A 21825-nucleotide genomic window follows, 5' to 3' on the forward strand; every position below is an offset into this window, starting at 1 on the left:
AAAAGAAACCAATTTTCGCTAACTTCAACCTAATTCGATTGTATTCAAATAATAATAATAATAATAACAACTGATTCAACTAGTTATAGTATAACCTTACTTCTCCAAAGTTTATTTTTAATTGGATGGTAATTTTTTTAAATTGAATTTTAATTAATAGTCTTTATAATAATTATTTTCTTTAATGTTAATACTCTTTTAATTACTTTTTTTTAAATATATAAATCATTTATGATATTTTCTAAAGAGGCAGCCCAATAAAGTTATGGGGAAAAGGAGGTGGGGACTATGTTATAGGTGGTTGATTTGAATCACAATATTTTGACTATATATATACTAATTAATTAATTTATTTATTTATATAGAGTTTAGTTTGAACATACTATCAAGTTCTTCTTCTTCCTTTGCTTTTTCTTTTTAGCAAAGTCTAGAAGGGATTTGATCAAGTAGGTAAGAAATCAATCAAATAATTAATTCATTAAAATTTGTAAGTCATCACTTCTATCAATTCTCTACTTTCTTATCTCTGACTGTACTGTATTTCTTGAATATTTATATGTAATTAAAAGTGCCACCACTTCATATTTGAATATTTGTTCATTAATTAAAATAACATTTTAATCCATTCACAAATCTATTAAAAACCTTTTATATCATTTTCTAGTGGTGTTTTTAAATATAGAAAAATGAGCCAACTTATTTATAAATATAACAAAATATCTGATAGACGGTGATAGACATCTATTAATATTACTCAATGTCTATCACTGATAAACAATGACATTTTTGCTATATCTAAAAATATTTTCAGCAATTTTATCATTTAAAATAATTATCTTGTTTTTTTTTATCATGTTTTTACCATTTTCTATTTCTACTTTCAAATATATATATAAATTTAACGTACCTATATATATATATATTTTTTTTTTTGGAAAAATTTTGAGTGGATAGCCTATTTATATATTTATAAAAGAAATAACAAATATAAAAATTTTAAAAAGTAATCTGGAATATATAATATTATAAAAATTGTCAACCACCAATCAATTTGATAATGATATGATTATTTTATACAATGAAGGTCGAATAGTGGATGGTTAATCTATAATTAATTAATTAATTAATAATAATAATAATAATAATAATAATAATAATAATAATAATAATAATAAAACTATGTTCTACTTTTCAATATTTGTAATAGTGAAAGAAAAAAGAAACCCTAGTTTAGACTTAAAAAAGACCTTAACATGGAAAAAATGATAAATTGATACCGTACTTATAAAATGATTAACAAATAATAAAATATAATTACGTAGTCACTGTTCTTTCTCCCCTTCTAATTTCTACATAACTTAGTTGTAAAATCAATATTTTCTTTGGAAAAAAAATCAATTTAGACCCTATAAATTTATACGGTCGTATCATTTTAAACCCTAACACCACAAGAAAAAGACACTCTCCCAATATCTAACATCGTCGGAAAATAGCCAAAAACACGTCGGGAAATGATCTCCCAACACCGTTGGCTTTGTTAGGAGTATAGTCGAGAAATCCCTGTTGGGAGACTTACTCCCGACACCGGTAGCCACCCCACTGGGAGTTTAAACTAACTCCCCATGGGGTGGCTACCGCTGTCGGATGTTTATTTGTCCTAATTGTTCATTAATCTCCTGACGAGGTGTTTATCTCTCGAGAAATTTTTATTTTTTTTTCTTCAGAATATTCATTATTAAGTTAATTATTTTTAATGTTGATTTTCATAACTTAAAATTTATGAAACATTGGAACGGAAGGAAGAAGAGAAGAAAGAGTTTATCGGTGAATCTCCTCCGTAGCTTAGCGATTGGTTCTGGCTATCAGAAGTGGATGGCATCGTTGCTGAAGGAGATGACCGGGTGTCGACTGCAATGCTTGGTTCGAATGGACGGTGAGGCTTCGTGGGCAAAGGACTTCGAGAGGAAAGACTGAAAGTAATGAAAGAAGAGAAAAGGTCGAGGGGTTGCCTTTTATAGATTGTTAGGGGAATATGAAGGGACGTCAGGCGGCGCCTGATATCGTCATCAATTTCGCAGACGAAAGGACATGCCTAGGGTTTTTAAGTAATCGAGTGCTTTGCATCTTCGAGGGACGTCCTTTCTATTCGGTTTATGCGTTGGCTTAAGTCCAATGCATTAGAATCCTACCCCCTTCCTGAACTTCTTCAAGTGGATTTAACATTTTTTTTTTATTAGAAAAGCAATAAAAATCAGCAAAAAACCATAACTCAAACCAAAGGCTAACAAATAACACAAAGTAAATTGCAAACAACGCAAACATAAAATACAGAATGCAAAAAGAGTTGGTGTGGAAGAAGCGTCCCTGGAATATGTGTCTATTTGAATGCAGGGAAGTTTCGACGTGAGCCTAAGTTGGCTTCGCGCACGTGAGGGATGACTTTTGTCGTTCTAAACTTTCTTTAAAGTAGGGCTTCACCCTTTGCCTATTTACTTTGAATGCATTTGTGCCATTTTCTTGTGTTAACTCCACAGTTCCATGTGGAAAGATTATTTTGATGATAAACGGTCCTGACCATCTAGATTTTAGTTTTCCTGGAAACAAACGCAACCGTGAGTTGAATAATAAGACTTTTTTCCCAACAAAAAATTCTTTCTTATTGATGTGTTGGTCATGCCAACGTTTAATCTTTTCCTTGTAGAGTTTGCTGTTTTCGTATGTATTCAGTCGCCATTCATCAAGCTCATTGAGCTGAAACTTGCGTTGTTCGCCCACGACTTCTAAGTTTAAGTTCAGTTTCTTCACTGCCCAAAAAGCTTTGTACTCCAACTCCAAGGGTAAGTGACTAGTTTTTTCGAATACCAAAGAGTATGGAGACATACCTATTGGAGTTTTGTAGGTAGTTCTGTAGGCCCAAAGTGCTTCGTCTAGCCTTTGTGCCCAATCTTTCCTTGATGCGTTGACTACCTTTCCCAATATCGTCTTTATTTCCCAATTAGATACTTTTGCTTGACCGTTAGTTTGAGGGTGATATGCGGTAGCAATCTTGTGCCTGACATTGTATTTAGCAAGTAATTTCAAAATGATGAGGTTAATAAAGTGTGTACCTTCGTCACTCACCAGTGCCCTCAGTGTTCCAAAGCGTGTGGAAATATTCTTGGTGAGAAACTTTGAAACAGTCCCTGCATCATTCTTGGCACAAGCCATAACTTCCACCCATTTGGATACATAATCTACTGCCATGAAGATGTATTATTGACCACAGGAAAGAGGGAAAGGTCTCATAAAATTGATGCCCCACACATCAAATAATTAGACTTCAAGTATATTGTTCAGAGGCATTGCATCCCTTGAGGATATATTACCTGTGCTTTGACAAGGTCACACTTGAGAGCATACTCCCTTGTGTACTTGAAAAGGGTAGGCCAGAAATATCCACTTTGGAGAACCTTTGCAGCGGTTCTTTGCCCTTCAAAATGACCTCCGTAAGCAGAATCATGACACTCAACTAGGATACGTTGTGTCTCTTCTTCTGAAATACACTGATGCATGATGGAGTCGGGACCTTTTTTTTGTAAAGAGACGGTTCATCCCAAAAATAGAATTTGTTGTCATGAACCAGTCGTTTCTTTTGTTGAGAGTTATAGTGCTCAGGGAATTGTTTGGTAGTCAAGTAATTAACAACGTTTGTGTACCACGGTTCCCTATCTTCAACTTGAATAAGCCTTCATCAGGAAATGCATCTCTGTTTTCATCTTCTTGGTCCTTTATCTCATGATTCTCTAATCTCGACAAGTGATTAGCCACCTGATTTGCAGTCCCCTTTCTGTCCTTGATGTCAATGTCGACTTCTTGCAAGAGCAGCACTCATCAGGTTAACCTTGGTTTTGCATCCTTCTTTCTCATCAAGAATTTAATGGCCGAGTGATCTGTGTAGATGGTTGCTGAGGCACCAACTAGATAAGATCTAAAATTTTCAATTCCAAACACTAAAGCCAACATTTCCTTCTCCGTAGTTGTGTAATGCTTCTGAGAGTCGTTTAAAGTCTTCGACGCATAGGAGATGGGGTGTATCAAGTTTCCTTTCTTTTCCGCCAACATGGTTCCAACTACAATGTCGCTTGCGTCACACATCAGAATTAAGAGTTGCGTCCAATTCGATGCTATTAGTATCGGAGCTGTAGTTAATACATACTTCAATGTTTCAAATGCGTCACGGTAGTCATCATTAAATACATAGGATCGGTTCGCTTCTAATAGTGCGCTCAGAGGACGCGCAATCTGAGAAAACCTTTTTACGAACCTTCTGTAGAAACCTGCATGTTCTAGAAAACTTCGTAATGCTTTCATATTTGATGGCGGAGGAAGTTTGGCTATGACATCAACTTTGGCTTCATCAATTTCCAGTCCAGCTTTAGACATCTTGTGGCCCAAAACAATACCTTCAGTCACCATAAAATGATATTTTTCCCAATTTAACACAAGATTCGTTTCCTTGAATCGCACAAGGACGACCTCTAGGTTGTCTAAGCAAGATTGAAAGGAGTCTCCAAAAACTAAAAAGTCGTCCATGAAAACTTCAACGGCTTGTTCAAGGAAGTCTGAGAAAATTGCCATCATGCATCTTTGGAACGTTTTTAGTGCATTGCACAATCCGAAAGACATGCATTTGAACACGAATGTTCCAAATGGGCATGTGAACGTCGTCTTGTGCTTGACCAATGTAGATCCTTCCAATTGAGCATGGTATCGTGAAGCTTCCTGGGTCGCACATTTTTGGCGGGATCATAGCATTTTGCGTTACTGCCACTATAGCGATCTTTTCTTCATCATTCTGTTTCTTTTTCAATCTTTGCAAGAATGGTGGTTTTTGTACTTCTTCTATCTCATGTTCTAGAGGCTTGAAAGTGGATGCAACTTCTGGGTTCATCTTCTCAGGCTCTTCTGAATCATATGTCAACGGGTCCTCGGTTGTCACTGCATTCAAGTTAGTCGTGATGGATTCCTCCCCTACTTCTGCTGTCATTTTTTCGCTTAGCAAAGAGATTGCTAAGCATTGTTCCTTTCCTGTACCCCCAGAGTTGTGAGGGAGCTCAGTTGAGCTCGGCAACACTCCTTGCGGTATATTCTTGAGTTGGCCCGCAATCTGTCCCATCTGAATTCAAGATTTCGAATGGACGTCGCTTGATTCTGAAGCACTGATTCATTCTTTTCAATATATTGCTTCAACAAACTCTCCAAAGATGAAGATTGTAGCGTCTGCGAACTGCTGGCTTGAGTTTGCGTTGGACCGTTTGTTCGCGGGAAAAATCCTGGCGTTCCTTCCTTTTGCGCCACTGGTTGAAAGTTGTGTTGCTGATTTTTCCACGCGAAGTTAGATTGGTTTCTCCACACGAGGTTGTACGTATTAGAGAAAGGGTTATTCTTTATGAAGCATACTGACTGCGGATTCCTTGGGTATTCTTCCATAGGATGTGCTTCTCCACAGATGACACAACTTGTGGTCGTTTGAGCAATTGCGTTGACCTGCTCTTTTTGCGTTCCTCTGCTATTAATTGCGATGCCTTGTATCAAAATCATCATCATAGTCATTTGGTTCTGTAGGGATGCGATGACCCCATTGTTTACGTCACTGTCCTTGATTCTCAATCTTTGATCGCTTTCTCTCCAGTCCTTGTGATTTTTGGAGATGCGATCAAGTATATTCTTGGCCTCATCATAAGTTTTATCCAGCAGACCTCCAGCTACTGCCGCTTTGGCAGCCGTCTGCGATGTGGGATTCAGTTTATGGAAGAAAATCTCCATCTGTAAGCAGTCTGGTAAGCCGTTATACGGGCAATCTCTTACCAGCCTCTTAAACCTCGCCCAAGCGTCGCTGAGCGATTCGTCAATATCCCGTTCAAAATTCGTAATTAACTTCCTCCTTCTTGCGTTCTCTGTTGGAGGGAAGTATTTCTTCATAAACTTTTTCACTACTTGTTCCCACGATGTTATCTCCCCTGGTTCGAGAGAATAAGCCCATTTTCTTGCTTGATCGCATAAGGAAAATGGGAACAACATTAGTCGAACCTCCTCGATAGAGATATTTGGGAACATAAAAGTGTTGCAGATTTCAATAAAACTTCAGAGATGGGCATGTGGATCCTCGCCACGCCTTCCACCAAACTGTCCGGCCGTTTGAATCATCTGCAACATAACCAGTTTTATTTCAAACCTCGATCCGTCCAACGCTGGCCTCATGATTCCTGGGGAGAAATCATATAGGTTAGGCGACGCATAGTCCCAAATGGGTCTAATGCGGTCATTCGCCAGGAGGATGGGGTTGGCCATTATATTATTTGCATTTGCGGCCCTCTCTTTTGGTTGTTCCGCCATTCTTGGAGTTCTGTCTTGTTGTTGTTGGCGGTTGTTTCTCAGTCTTCGTCGGAACGTTCTTTTAATCTCTGGGTCGTAATTCTCCAGAGATTGAAAGCTGCAAAGAAAATCAAAAAATTATTGTTAGCACAATGTATTGCCGAAGTCCCCGGCAACGATGCCAAAAACTTGATGCGGTGTTTTTTGCGATGAAATAATGGTGTAAAATGCGCTGGTGGAAATGCGTTGTGCATGCAAGTTTTCTTAGTATGACCCAAGTATAAATCCTACTGAGTTGCCTGGTAAGCCCAGGGTCGAACACAGGGACTAAGTAAAACAGTATGCGATGGTAATTTTAGATCACTTTGCGGTAACAAATAAATCAAGAGGTTGGTTGGTTTGTTGTTTACAATATAAAATCTATGCGGCGGATTTGAGAAAAAAGTTAATAATACGAAAGATGCTATGAGTATGCGGGGGAATGGTTTAAGAAGGGATTTAGCTAACACTTCCTAGGAATGCGTTCATGTTATGCGATCATGCTACACACATACAACAGCAAGTCATCTCTCAATGTAAATGCTATGGCTTCTAGTTTTAGAACGCATGCGATGTATGCGATGGTGTCTATAAGACCTACTTTTAAGCCTCTATTTTGTCTATGCGATGATGAATGACACACACATACACAAGGCGACCACATACTATCATAACATATCTCTAGGGTACATGCGATGCATGTTGGCAAACAGAGCTTACTTCTAAGCCTCTATCTTTTGCTTATGCAGATCTAATCTTGTTCTCTCGAGTCTAGATTCTAACCTAGCTCTCTCAAGTCTTAGGTTCTTTCTTTAGACTCTCTCTTGAGTAGCACTAAAGGCTGATGGGCGCAACATAAGACAAGATGATCGCATGCAATGAAGATCCTAGGTCATGTTAGCTAAGTAATTCTCAACCCATTCGATAATTTTAGCTACTCATGTGTATTTTACAAAGAGTGAACAGATGTGAGAATGGCAAGTTCCATTATATATATATATATATATATATATATATATATATTATCGAAGTACAGAATGACAATGCGAAATAAGAATAAAGAGCCCTGGTAGCAATTTCTTGTCTTCCAAGGCTTTTACACTGTCCTTCTCTACTCTGCTAAAAGATATTTTTGCTCTCGCAAGAGTCGGCCCTCTCTTTTTTTTTCCACGCTCCTTAGCACTCTCTCGAGCTAACCAGAATGATCTTCTAGGTCTTTTCCCTTCTCCACTTCTGCCTGCTAAGTATAAAAAAACTAAGAACAAGACTAAATATCATCTATATGGTGAACTGTAAAACTAGGTTAATTCCTTAAACGAAGGTGGCTTTCGTATTTATAGAGCTTCAAGGTGAAGAACTTTTTCTCTCGAATGATTGCACTTGATGAGATGTCATTAATTCTTTGTCTGATATGCCGAATATTTTTCACCGAAAAAGTTGAGGTACTTGCTACAGTATGTCGTTAACAACTTGTCGATTTAATTCGGAATCGACCGTCATCAGCTTTCTGTCCCATTGTGATTTATTAAGCTTTCACCCAGATGCGCCCACCTTGATGCACCAACTCTATGTGGCCACCTTCTTGAGCAAATTTTCACGAACGCAAACGATCGCATAGCCTTGCAGTCACAATCTCTTATGCGCTCGGACGCTAATTTTCCTTTGATCGCAATTTCGCCTTGCGTCAACGCACTTTCTGCACAAAAATATATAAGTTAGCTGTTTTAATGCGATGGATGCATGCGATCACAATGTTGTGAACTTAATGCTTTTGGACGCAATATTGTATATTTTTACCATCACAATCATGCATTGTTTTATAAATTTGCGCTGTAATAATGTGCATTTCTGCCTGTTATCACACCCCCAAATTTAAAACAATGCTTGTCCTCAAGCATAAGCTAAAGATTTTCTCTAGCAAGTCTATCGCCTTCATATTTCCTAGATTTCTCAAGGTTGCCTTATTCCAATTTTATGCACCAAAATCTCCTTAATTTTTATCCAGGCCTCTTAAAATATTTCTAAAATTTAAGGACCGCAAGTTTAACCTTCAAAAAGACTTTACTAGATTCCAGGACATCGCATGATTTATTTCATAAAAAAAAAACTTTTCCAACTGCGATATTTTCAAATGATTTTTATCCTTGTGTATTATAGACATATATTACTTTTTATTTTATTTTTATTTTTATTATTTTTTTCTATGATCTTGCGCCGATCCAAGTGCCTAGCCTTCGTTTTGGCTTGCCCCCACGTGTGTCATGTGGACATCCAACTACGAGCAAGACGCTCTTTCTCAGTCTAAACTCATGCCCATTTGACAGCGAAGTTACGATCTGTTTATTTATGCGTTGATCACGATTCCTACCTTCGTTTTGGCTTGTCCTCACATGTGTCATGCGAACATCCAACTACGAGTAGGATCCGATCGCAACGTTATGATTTTTTTTTTAGAAACTAAAAATAGCAAGTTTGAAAAATGAATACCGCACCCCCAAATTTAAACGCAGTAATGTCCCCATTGCTGAAAGATTGAAAGAAGTCATGTGATGCTCTTGGAAAGTTTCGTAAAAAGTCAGTTTGAAAGAAAGCTGGCAGACCACTAACTTCTAGAAATATTTTATGGGTTGACTGTCCTAAAATTAAGTTGACTCTAGTATATACGAAAAAATAGAAGCATGTGTTTCATCATTGAAATCATAATTGGCAAAGAGAGATAATGCGGTGACTCACTAAATTAATAAATATTAAATGATTGCGCCAACTAAAGAGGATGCGATGATAAGATTTTCAAAGTTAGAATGCGATGTGATGGAGCAAACTTTGGAAATAACGAACTCAAGGAAAGATACAACCCCCAAACTTGCGTTGTCGCCCGCATTATTTGTAAACGCATCATTCTTTGCGGCGAACAACTCTTTTTGATTGCAGTGACGGGATAAAGTAGTTGCGTCTTTCGTGTAGCGCCTTCACAATCATTCACGTCGATCGTTGTAAAGAAAACATTGAGAGGGTCAAATAAAAAAAACAAAGTTAACAAAATCATTAACTACGATCGTTCAACAGATCGTATTCTTTTTTTTTAGAGACAAATATACGATAATAGATAAAAGCAAGGTAATGAAAGTTCATGAAGCATTGATATAAAAAAAAGGATATTCCAAAAGGATTGCGTCCCTGATGAGTTTGAGTCGCATAGTAACGTAGGGACTGCTTATTTCAATCTGGACTTTTTATGTCCACGGCGGCTTTCTCTTCTTTTCTCGGTCTTCTGGGATTTTGATTGCCTTAATCCAGAGCTTTTCCCCTTTAACGTTCATCACGATCTTCCCCTTGTGCACATCAATTTGAGTGCGACCGGTCGAGAGGAATGGTCGCCTCAATATGATGGGCACATCTTCGTCCGCTTTATAATCCAAAATGATGAAGTCTGCCGGCAAGATGAATCTGTCAATTGAGACTGCGACATCTTTCAACTCTCCCTCAGGATGTATTCGGGATCTGTCCACAAGTAGAAGAGTCTCCGTCGTGAGCGTGAGTTTGCCCATATTCAATCGTTAAAGATTGACAAGGACATTAAGTTTATACTCGCCCCAAGATCGCATAGTGCTTGACAATGTAAACCCCTCCAATTGAGCATGGTATCATGAAGCTTACCTGGGTCGCACATTTTTGGCGGGATCATAGCATTTTGCATTACTTCCACTGTAGCGATCTTTTCTTCATCATTCTTTTTCTTTTTCAATCTTTGCGGGAATGGTGGTTGCTGTACTTCTTCTATCTCATGTCTAGAGGCTTGAAAGTGGATACAACTTCTAGATTCATCTTTTAGGGCTCTTCTGAATCATATGTCAATGGGTCCTCAGTCGTCACCGCATTCAAGTTGGTCGTGATGGGTTCCTTCCCTACTTCTGCTATCATTTTTTCGCTTAGAAAAGAGACTGCTAAGCATTGTTCCTTTTATGTACCCCCAGAGTTATAAGGGAGCTCAGTTGAGCTCGGCAACGCTTCTTGCGGTCTATTCTTGAGTTGGCCCATAATCTGTCCCATCTGAATTTCAAGATTGCGGATGGACGTCGCTTGATTCTGAAGCACTGATTCATTCTTTTCAATATAAGACTGAGTTTTTGAGTTTTATAGAGAAATACAATAAACTAGGGCATCCCATACCCATCTTTTATCATTTGGTATCTCTATACTCGATATTTCTCCCCCTTGCCCTAGGTTATCTGGTATTCCTAGTCCTACTAGGTAATTCTCAAATACTTTAGCTGAGAGAATCATTGTAAACATTTTTTAGTATACAATAGACTTTTGATAAAACTATATGGGGATTGCATCTTAATCTCAATAATGGCCAGGAAGCACAATTTCCTCCCACTACATTGAGGTACTCTCAACACTTTGAGCAAGATACATCTGACCTGTCTCAACAACTCTCTGTTAACAGTCAGATCTAGAAATCTTTTAAACCTTTTATACTTTGATCTAGCCATTTAAATATCTGAATATTCACAAATAGCTTTTAACAATTTGATTCTTAACAGAGGTTGCTAGAACAAACATAATTTTTGAAAATGAATATTTCATTTATTACAAAAATATATAATTTGGTCTTTACAATTACAAAAGCAAGTAAAATCAAGCAGGAACTTCTCCCACCGGATGAGCTGAGCAAATGGTCCTAGGGACAAGTTAGCCCAGTTACCTTTCTCTGCTCTCTTTTCGGCAAGATACTGAGGGTAGTGTTTCCTTCAGTGGCCTTGTTCGTTGCAGTGGAAACCTTTCCCTTTCTCTGCAGCGTTATCCTTGCCTTTCTTTTCAGTAGGCTTCTTCTTCCCTTTCCCTTTGCCTTTCTTCGTAGGAACACTTTTATTCTTTAAAGAGGAGGCAACATCAGGCTTGGAGGACATGCCTCTCTTCTCGGCAGTAGTAACATTTACTTCTGACTCCAGACCATTTGTTTTCAACATTGTCTGGTAAGCCTGTAGCTCATTCAGTAGAGTAGTCAGGCTATATTCAATTTTATACATTAATGCATTCGTACAAAATTGCAGAAAACTCTTTGGAAGAAATTCTAAAATAAAACCAACTTGACTTCTCTTGCCCATGACAACACCGTTTATTACTGCTACATTAAAGTGGACCATCATGTCCAGGACATGTTTACGAACATTGGTCCCAACTTTCAAGCGACTGTTGTAAACGTACTTAATGGCATCATGCCTTAGGGTGAATGACGATTGTCCAAACGTCCCTCGTAGAGATTCCATAATCTCTTTAACAGTACTCATATCCTCTTTGCCAACACATCAGATAAGCTGGCGAGGATATAAGCACGGACTTAATCATTAACCCTGATCCATCTATCATATACATCTCAAACATTTCGATTTGTGTTAGAGCTAGGAATGGTAAGACAATCCTCAGTTAAGACAAACCGCAAATCGTCTATCACAAGTATCGTGTTCAAATTTGATCTCCAATTCATGTAATTATCCCTGACAAGTTTATTTGATGCCAACACTTGTATTATTGAACTCGTCATTCTGAAATTTTATATCGAATCAAGTTTTAGCAATTTTAATAATGTACCCAAGATTATTCTTTTGTTGAGATACTACAACAAGACATTCTTGTCTAAATACTATCTTTAGAATAACTCATATCTCGATAGTCATTTAGGTACCGCTTTTGGTAAAAAATTATTAACTCTTAATAATTCTGTAAGTGTAGACCCGCTATTTTCAGACGTCAAAGATCACTAAGACCTAAGAAATCCTATCCATTTCTGGAGCTTGAGTTGTTCTGAATCCTATGTTACAACCCTCCAAGGGGATAGCCGTAAAAAATAAACGACTAGTAAAGAGCCGTTTAAAGCTAAACAATAGGCGCGACATAGGAATCTCACGGTCCAAATTAACGAAAGAGACCGCAGGATATGTTGACACATTTCCTTCACCCACTTACTATGAATTACTTCCTCCATTCACCTTGATATTGACTCATACAAAACACTTTCCGAAGGGAGGTCAGTCCCAGGGTGACACGAAGCGTCATATGAATCTCAGGGTGTGAACTATGTGGAGACGTGGCAGTTGAAATCGTAAACTTGATTTCTGTCCGATCAACTTCCTCTTATTCACCCGAGTCTAAATTTAAGCTAAAAAATACTTTCCAAATGGAGGCCACTCCTAGGGTGACACGAAGTACTGCTTAAATCCAGACTGTGAACTCTTAGGAACGCGAGAGCTAAGAATAACATATCGTGCATGTTATTAATCTCCTGTTGAATTTTTCTAATAACTCTATCATATAGAAATCGTCACTATCATTGAAGTGTTCTAATTTTTGGGTAAAATTATATTTAGGTTCTTTTCCGGCTAATAAAAACAATCCTAATTCTATGTGGTTTATCCAAGTATAACTCTTATAAATGGATTTAAACCTACGATGTCTAGGTGATAAACCCTTTTATTACCTTGCATCGCTCACGAATACTCATAAAGCTAGTTACCAACGCTCAATTATTCGGCCATAATCCCTAGTAGAAGGTGTTGCGTAGACCGTCAACTTAAATACCCTAGCCTTTGACAGGATTATATACTGGTTGAGTTTGTAACCCCAGTTTTACAAGTTTAACGACCTATTTTAACTATTAAAGCAAGTGGTTAACCTACTGAGCATGCAACTGTTCTTCGTTATGGATTTTAAATGTCTAACCCAATTTTATAAAACTTTAGATATGCTAAACATCTACAACAAACAGGCATTCAATATCTAATATAACACTTATATTAAATACAAAAAACCTTAACATGTATACTATATATTATAACAAATTATAACATACTTTCAATGCATGTTGCATGCTTCCTATGCTCATGCTTGGAGTAATTGGACATTGAAGAAGTGGGTTCCTTATGAGCTAGTTGAAGATGAAGATGAAAAATCCCATTTTTTTTGTGTTTTTCTATTTCCAAAATCCAAAATTGATCTTAAAATCATATTTTATTTCTAAAAGCAAAATTTATTAATTTTACAAATTAATTTTCTAATAAATTAATAAATAATTATTTAAACAATTTAAATAATTCTAATTAATTTAATATCCAATATATACAAATTCATCTTCACATATTTAAATCATATTTAAATATATATTCTCCAATTTCGTTTGATTCTAATTTGAACGTTTCAAATTAACTTATCATGCTACTCTAGAGCTAATCCATTTTCGAGCTAATAGGGCATCCTCGTGGACCTACAGATCATGGGCTCCAACGATCTGAGATTAATCAACTAAACTCATTAGACCAATCTAATCCCAATTCGTTAACTAATGGGTCACTCCATTAAAGCCCATAGTTGGATTCCCCTTACTGTAGATATATTATGTCTACTCGGTATATCCATGATTAGTAAGTTAACCCTTCACAGCTTTCGTAATAACGGTTGGGTCAAATCTCTGTCTTACCCTCGAAATTACCTCTTGTTCCTTAAGTCCCCACTGATCCCCTAATGAACAATTGTTTTGTGATCCGATCAACAAAATCGAGTCCCTCTCGGACCAATGAGAGGGCGGGGCCCCTTGTTCAAGACCCAGAATTAGCACTTAAGGGAAAAATTTAATCTTCATAACACAATCACAAATTTCAAATGATTTGTTGTTTACTGTTTGATGGAGTAAAAAAATTTGAATAAATCATGGTAATGGATGAATGGTACTTGAATCCAATGGTATTTAATCCATTTCCATCATAAAAAATTTAAAAATTATGAAACTAAGTGAAACAACCACTAATCAACTTTTAGAAATCTTGAACATAGTTCTTGGAATCCGACAACTTTTAAGGAAGAAATCATCGTACAACAAACTAATTTTATAAAAGTTCTTAGTTCATAAAAAGTTTTCATCGTGTTATAAAAATGAGTTATACTTGATAGGTTTTAAAAGGAAGGTGTTGAAAGGTTTTATAATAAAAGGATATGAGGCTTAAAAAAAAACAGATGTTTGAAGAGCAAAAAGTGAGACTTTAAAAAAGAAAGTTAAGGGCAAAAGGGCAAAAAGAAAATTTTGAAATGAAATAAGGGCAAAAATGGGAAGTCAAAGATTCTTCCTACAGATATATTAGTTGTTTGATCTGTCTCTAGTTTCTCTGAAATAAAAATCTTTTTTTCTTCCAATTTTTAACTTGGAGTCTTGTAGCTATATGGTCCATAATTAATAATGTAAAACTATTCAATTTCATCATACAGGTAATTCAAAGAGGTTATAAAATAATGTTTCAATCAGATATTACATGTCAAGTTGTCTACCAACATTATGAAGTATGAACTAAAGGGAACTCATAGCCAAACTTGATTAAGACTCAAATTATTAAAAAGAAATGAAAAAGGAAAAATCAAAGATTACTAAATATAAATGTCAAATATCTTAATTTAATAATGACGCATTTATTTGTTATTTTTATCTAAAAAATGTAATTTAATTCATTCAAAGTCTAACAAATATTTAAATACATTAATTTCTCAATCTGATTTCATAATATGACCCTACACTTGAAAGAAAACAATAATATTTAAAAATTAGAGTGGATTGATTGAAACTGAATTATATATATATTCAACATGTTTTAGGTTTAACTCAGTAAATAATTAGTCAATTTAAACACATAACAGAGATACGGTTCAATTCCAACTAAAAAAAACCTAAAGAAAGGTTTTTTTCTTTTTTTAAAAAAACTTCTTTGCATATATTTATCGACATATCTAGAAAATCTATTACTTTAATATATATATATATATATATATATATATGCCATACGAGTTAAGGGGATTCGAGCTACGTACAAACTTCGTGGTTGCTAACACATATAGATTGCCAATTGAACTATTCTCTTTTTTGTAATTAATATTATTTTTTCTTTATACTTTTATTGAAAAATAACATAATTCAAACAGTTCAATGATAAATATTCAAATTTTAGTACTAAGAAAGAATGAACTTTTAACGAATTGATTAATATTCTGTATTGGTAATAACTTTTTATTTATACTTTTATTGAAAAATAACATAATTCAAACAAATCAATGATAAATATTCAAATTTTTGTACTAAGAAAGAATAAACTTTTTACGAATCGATTAATATTCTATGTGTTGGTAATAACATTTTATAATGAATGATAAATTAGTTGCGTAAAAATGGAACATTCAATCTCGAAGTTGATAGTACAAATTTTATGTTGATATAATTGTTTATTCGTTACTATTAAATAATTTGAGTAAGATTAAAATGATAGTCATTAATATTATATTAAAATTTAAAATTAGATGTTAGTTCACAAGAAGCAACTGAAATATAACTTTTCTCAGGGGCAATTTTCAGACATTGTTAGCACTAAACCCAATTAGATTTGGTAGAGAATATTAAACCACTATGTAAGTTAGGCTCATTTCCTCATCTGAATAATTAAGAAAAAAAAATCAAAGTAAACAATTTTATATATATCATTTTTTAAATAATAATTATTTTCTAATCCCTTTCTAATTTTGATATGGTTTGTACTCATTTGAAGTAGACACATCCAAACAAAATCTATACCCAACAAAAATTTTATTCAAAGTTGAAAAAAGTTTATGCATTAATTTTTATAGTATATAGTATTTGAGTGTATCTAGATTGTATCTATTTTTGTGTAACTCACTCCAATCACACAGTAAATAAAATATTTTTATAAAAAATTTACCGCATGATGTACGTATTACACAAAGATGAACACGTACCTTAATATATATATAAGAACACCTTAATTTGAAGTAGATACATCGAAACAAAAATCTATACATAACCAACAAAAAAATTATTCACTTTATTTTCTCCCAAAATTGAAAAAAATTTAATTAATGCATCTAGATTGTACTTATCTTTAGGCACAAGAATGCAAAAAAGGCTGAAGTGTGCATGTATGTAGCATATGGAAATAAAAGAACTTTTCAAACCCTTTTTTTCTTGTTTGTTGATCTTTTTGAAATAAATGCTTTTCACCATTTTGGCTGCTCTCTTCTTAGTCAAATATGTTGCCCACTAATTAAGGAGACTTCTTCATGGTAAGCCTTTTTCCTCTATTACTATTCATATATATATATATATATATATATATATGAGAAAGAGTTTATTTGGTGATATAGCTAGCTTTAAACTTGGACTTCTTTTCCATTTAAGAAATACAAACTTCTAACCCTTTGAGGCTGGAAGAAAAGAGAAAGATAAAGAGGGTTTTTATATATTTTAGAGAGAAAGATAGTGAGAGGCTGCCATGGAGGTTACTAGTAAGCTAGTGGATATTGTTGTAGATCAAGAAGATGATCAAGTAATCCTTCCAGGGTTCCGATTTCACCCGACCGATGAAGAGCTCGTTGGGTTTTATCTCCGACGAAAGGTCGAGAAGAAACCGATCACCATCGAAATCATCAAACAGATTGATATCTACAAATATGATCCATGGGACCTCCCAAGTAAGAAAAACTTTCTCAATATTATTATGATGATCATATCTCTCTCTCACACACATATATATGATGAAAAGGGTTTGAAAAAGAAGATTCAAGATTGATAGTAGAAAGGAGAAAATGCAATTGCACTTATTATTTATTTATTTTTTATCACTAGATTGGTATTTTCCCAGCTACCAAACAATTTTATCAAGTTATTGTAGGAAAGAAAAATACTAAAAGTGAAGTAGAGTTTTCATAATTATCACTGTATAAAGTTAGATCATTGTTATTAATTAAATCATCCTCTATATCTTCAACCCAAAAACTTGAATTGAGATTAAGGTTTTAATTAGTGTTTCAAAATTAATCAAAGACCTAAATAAATAGATTTAATATATAATTAGAGAGATCAACGCTACAAGGGTTTCAAATGTATACAAGATATGGCGCTAAACTCATTTTAAATTTTAATCAAGTTGATAATATATGTTTTTAATCTATTCTGAACATTTAATTTTATACACTTATGAGCTAAAAAAAAAATTTAACATGTGTAACATGCCATTATTTCAGTTCTATCCTCTTACGTATTATGATATTTCATTTTGAAATAACCGCAAAATATTTAATCTTATATACTTGTGAGTTAAAAAAAATTTAACATGTGTAACATATCATTATTTCAAGTCTATCTCTTTTATATTACGATATTTCATCTCGAAATCACCACTAAACTCAAATATTTAAGTCGATAAATTAGAATCGTCGTATATTTCATCTTCCAAATTTTTTTTTAACGATGAATTCGTCTTTTTTTTTTTTTGGTTGAAGAAGTGAGCAATGTGGGAGACAAAGAATGGTACTTTTTTTGCATAAGAGGGAGGAAGTATAGAAACAGCATAAGACCAAACAGGGTGACAGGCTCAGGGTTTTGGAAAGCAACAGGCATTGACAAACCTATTTTTTCCACACTCAAATCACCAAATTATAACAACAATAATCAAGATGCCAATAATAACATTATTGGCCTAAAAAAATCTTTGGTTTACTATAGAGGAAGTGCTGGTAAAGGCACCAAAACTGATTGGATGATGCATGAGTTTAGGCTTCCTTTCAACAATATTCCTCATGAAGATGCTGTAAGTCTCTTCCTCTTTTTCTCCCACTATTTTTCTCTTTTGTTTGTCCAAATTAATATAATTATACCCATATACGATGTTCTTGTGAAACTCTCTCGACTAATTTCATAACGGTTTTATGTAGGATTATTAAAAAAAATCCGATGATCTGAAAAAATCGATCAACCCAACCCATGTAGTTTGGATTGAGTTATCAATTCATTTGGACTAGATTAGATTCAAATAAATGAAAATTTTGTGGGTTGAGTTGGATTGGTTCATGAGTTCACTTAAAATAATCCAAATCAACCAAAATTTATTATTAACTTTAAAATGTATATATTTTTTTCTTATAATACAATTATATATACATATATTTATTTTAATTTTGTTTAATTTCATTATTTTTTTGATAATTTATTCTCCAACAATTTCTAAAAACAATTTTTTTAGCACTTTGAAAAGAAAATTCATCCAATAAATTGAAATTGAGTTTTATTATTAATTCAATATATGAAAATAATTAAATCAAATTTTTACGTATTAATATTTTACTTCTATTTAGAATAAAAATTTAAATAAATGATCGAGTAATCCAAACCAACCCAATCTAAATGTTTTATGATTAGGTTGGGTTGGGTTAATTTTTTTAATAAATGTTATTTGGATTGAAAAAATTTACAATCCGAAGAATTGGATTGAGTCTAAAGTGTCCTTCAACCAAATAAATACATGTGTTTTTATTGCATGTATGATTTGTGTTGTTTTCGAAACTAGTTTTATTATTAGGGTTAACCATGTCGTAGACAATTAAAAAAAAAAAAAAAAGCTTTATAAGTCTAGTGTATGATGTAATCACGTACGTAGATGTTTTATATACCAAAATTTTGTCTATTGGAGATTATTTTCTAGTAGTAGCCAGAAAATTGGTATATGCTTATGTGTAGTTTGAAAATTATGTTGTTTTTAGGCTTTTTTTTCCCCTTCTATGTAACATTATTTGTTTTTTCTTATTCTATTTTTCAATGTTATATGATATTAAAAATATACAACTTGTAGGATAAAAAAGATAATATATATGCTTGAATAATGTAGACTATTTGAAATTGGTTTAATATTTTAAGAAGAGGGGGACCATTGATGAATGAAATTGATATTTGATTTGAAAAGGATGTCAAATTGTTTTCTTATTCTTGGTGAGATAAGAGTATCTTGGGTTTAAATTGAATATATAGTTTTATAATTTAGGTTAAAAAAATATTTTCGTCCCTAAACTTTCATGAAAATAATTTAGTCCCTAAGCTGTAGTTGGTAACTATTTAGTCCCTGTACTTTCAATTTTATGATAATTTAGTCCTTAAACTTTAGTATGTAATAGCTTAGTCCTCGTACCTTGAAATTTGTAACAATTTAGTCCCAACGTGAAAAAAAATTATCAAAGTTTGATATCAATTTTTATTATTTTGTGATGTAGACTTTGTATTTTATAAACATATTGAGTCTCTAATTAGTTTATCGATTTATTTATGTAAGAAATCTCATTAAATCTTAACAATGATTTTCACAACAAGGACTAAATTATTACAAATTTGAAAGTATAAGAACTAAATTGTTACATAATAAAATTCATGGACTAAATTAATACAAAATTGAAAGTTCAGGGACTAAAAGTAATTTTTAACCGATGTAACCTTGTTTTATTATTGTATAGTATCAAATTAATTAAAGAAAGACACATAATCCAAGTTAGAGTTTAGGATTTAGGATGTGCTATTTTTTCTAATGTTTTAACAAAATGTGAGTAGTTATTCCTAAATTATAAGGACAAAATTGACCTTTTTTAGATTTTAAACTACACATTTATATTTTATTTATCCCTTCAATATTAATTAAAGTCACATTTTCTCCTATTTGGAAAAATTTTAGGTAAAGGCCTTGGAATTTCAAATTTATATTTGGTGTATATATATATTTCTTCCCTTTTTTTAATATATGGTGGAATATTATATATTCAACTTCCATTTGTGGGGCTAATGTTGAAAATTAACACAAGGAAATTTCCAAAAGTATAAAGCCTATTTTAAAGGTTTTAAATAGAAAATTTTGCATCCTTTTAAGGACTGAAAAGACTTTTTCCAAGATAACATCTATTTTTATTTACTTAAAATGTTGATATAATGGTAAAAATTAGGGTTTTGAAGCTTTGGGTTATTTGTTCTTACTTTTCAATTAGACTCAATTTTCACCTTTGATATTCTTATAATCATGATTATTGTTGAATAGTTTTCACTTTTCTTGTTCAGTCCTAATTTGAAAAAGAAATGTGTTCATGAAGTTTCTTGAATGAGAACTTATTATATTGTCTTTATTACCCCTTTGTATAGACTTTGATTCAGAAACATTGAGCATGAACCTTTGACAAAAACAAAATTTATGCATCTTAGTTCACATTATACACTTCTTTTAATGATTATTTGAAGATATAATATTTTCCATGTCTTTTTGAATTTAATGATTATTTAACCTAATCATATTTGAAAAATAAGTAGCTATAACAACACAATTCACATTACAATTATATGCTTCTTTTAAGAATTAATTAGAAGATATTTCTCCAAATCTTCTGAATTTAACAATGATTTACATCATACATGACAAATAGATTCTTAAAAAAAAAAATAGTTTAATAATTATGGGGTGTGAAACGATCAATCTTTAAGATTTAATTGATGTCTTATGCTCTCGAACTTGCAGGTTATATATATCACATCTTCATATTCATTTAATCATGTACTATGATTTTGGAAATATGCAGGAAGTTTGGACCTTATGCAGAATCTTCAAAAGAATCCCATCCTTCAAAAAGTACATTCCAACAAACAACAATAATGTACTTAAAAATAATGATGATGATAATAATAATTTTAATCAAGTATCTCTCATACCTCAAAACCCTAATAATTCCAACATTATTTTCAATTCTAAACCTAACACCAAATATCAATCTCAACCTTATTCAAATGATCTCATACACCTTGAAACTAAGCCAAAACCTTCTAACTTAACCCCACCCTATGCTTCTTCCTTTGAGCCCTCTTCAATATGCCCGTCGAGCTTTTGGAATGGCGTAGATGGTGGAGGCGGAGGAGACGATAACTTCACGATTGATGGAGGTTGGGATGAGCTTCGACCTATCGTACAGTTTGTCGTTGATCCGTCTTTCCAACTCTATGGATGTATATAAACATTGCCGTACTTGAAACTTTAGAAGTTTGAATATATAAAGAATGGAAACTTATAACGTATCCTTTCATCATAGTTTTGATTTTAGATTTTACATAGAGATGTTCTAAAAAAAATTAATGCAAACTACGTATTTATGTGTAGTTTTTTTTTTTTTTTTTTTTTTGGTTTAGAGGTATTATTTGTATTGAAGATTCGAGCTTCTGATCTTTGTTTAAAAGACGTCATTTTTTGATAATTTGAAAAGTATGCTAAGTTGATTAAAGCATATTGTATATCTAGTAGTTATTTTACATGTATTTTTATAATATTTAGAACTGCAAAATAAATGTTGGAGAATTTAGTCATCAAAGCTAAGTATATTTTGTGTCGTTGATGTTTGAAATAGTAATGACGTTAATTTAGTTCAATAATTATGGAGGTGGAGAATCATTTCATTGATCTTTAGAATGACAAAGAATGAGTGTTTCATCAAATGACATTTTTATATATATTTAAGTTGATTATAACATTTCATCACTATATTAAATAAAAAGCATAGTTTAAAAGTTCAATTTGTTGGGTTGTATAT

The 21825-nt window shown here is 33.3% G+C and overlaps 1 protein-coding gene across 2 annotated transcripts; it reads left to right on the plus strand.

Moving 5' to 3' along the window:
• Positions 1-16588: 16588 nt before the first annotated feature.
• Positions 16589-21570, plus strand: LOC120086764 (transcription factor JUNGBRUNNEN 1). 2 transcript variants are annotated; one of them, XM_039043555.1, is made up of 3 exons: positions 16589-16914; positions 17725-18032; positions 20827-21570. In XM_039043555.1, exons 1-3 carry the CDS (start codon positions 16716-16718, stop codon positions 21253-21255), a joined length of 936 nt encoding a protein of 311 aa, XP_038899483.1. In that variant the 5' UTR covers positions 16589-16715; the 3' UTR covers positions 21256-21570. The 2 variants fall into 2 exon arrangements, with proteins under 2 accessions (XP_038899483.1, XP_038899484.1); XM_039043556.1 differs by having other exon boundaries at positions 17728-18032.
• The last annotated feature ends 255 nt before the right edge of the window (positions 21571-21825 follow it).

Source organism: Benincasa hispida, chromosome 9 (genome assembly GCF_009727055.1).
Source record: "Benincasa hispida cultivar B227 chromosome 9, ASM972705v1, whole genome shotgun sequence".
NCBI classification, from domain to species: Eukaryota; Viridiplantae; Streptophyta; class Magnoliopsida; order Cucurbitales; family Cucurbitaceae; genus Benincasa; species Benincasa hispida.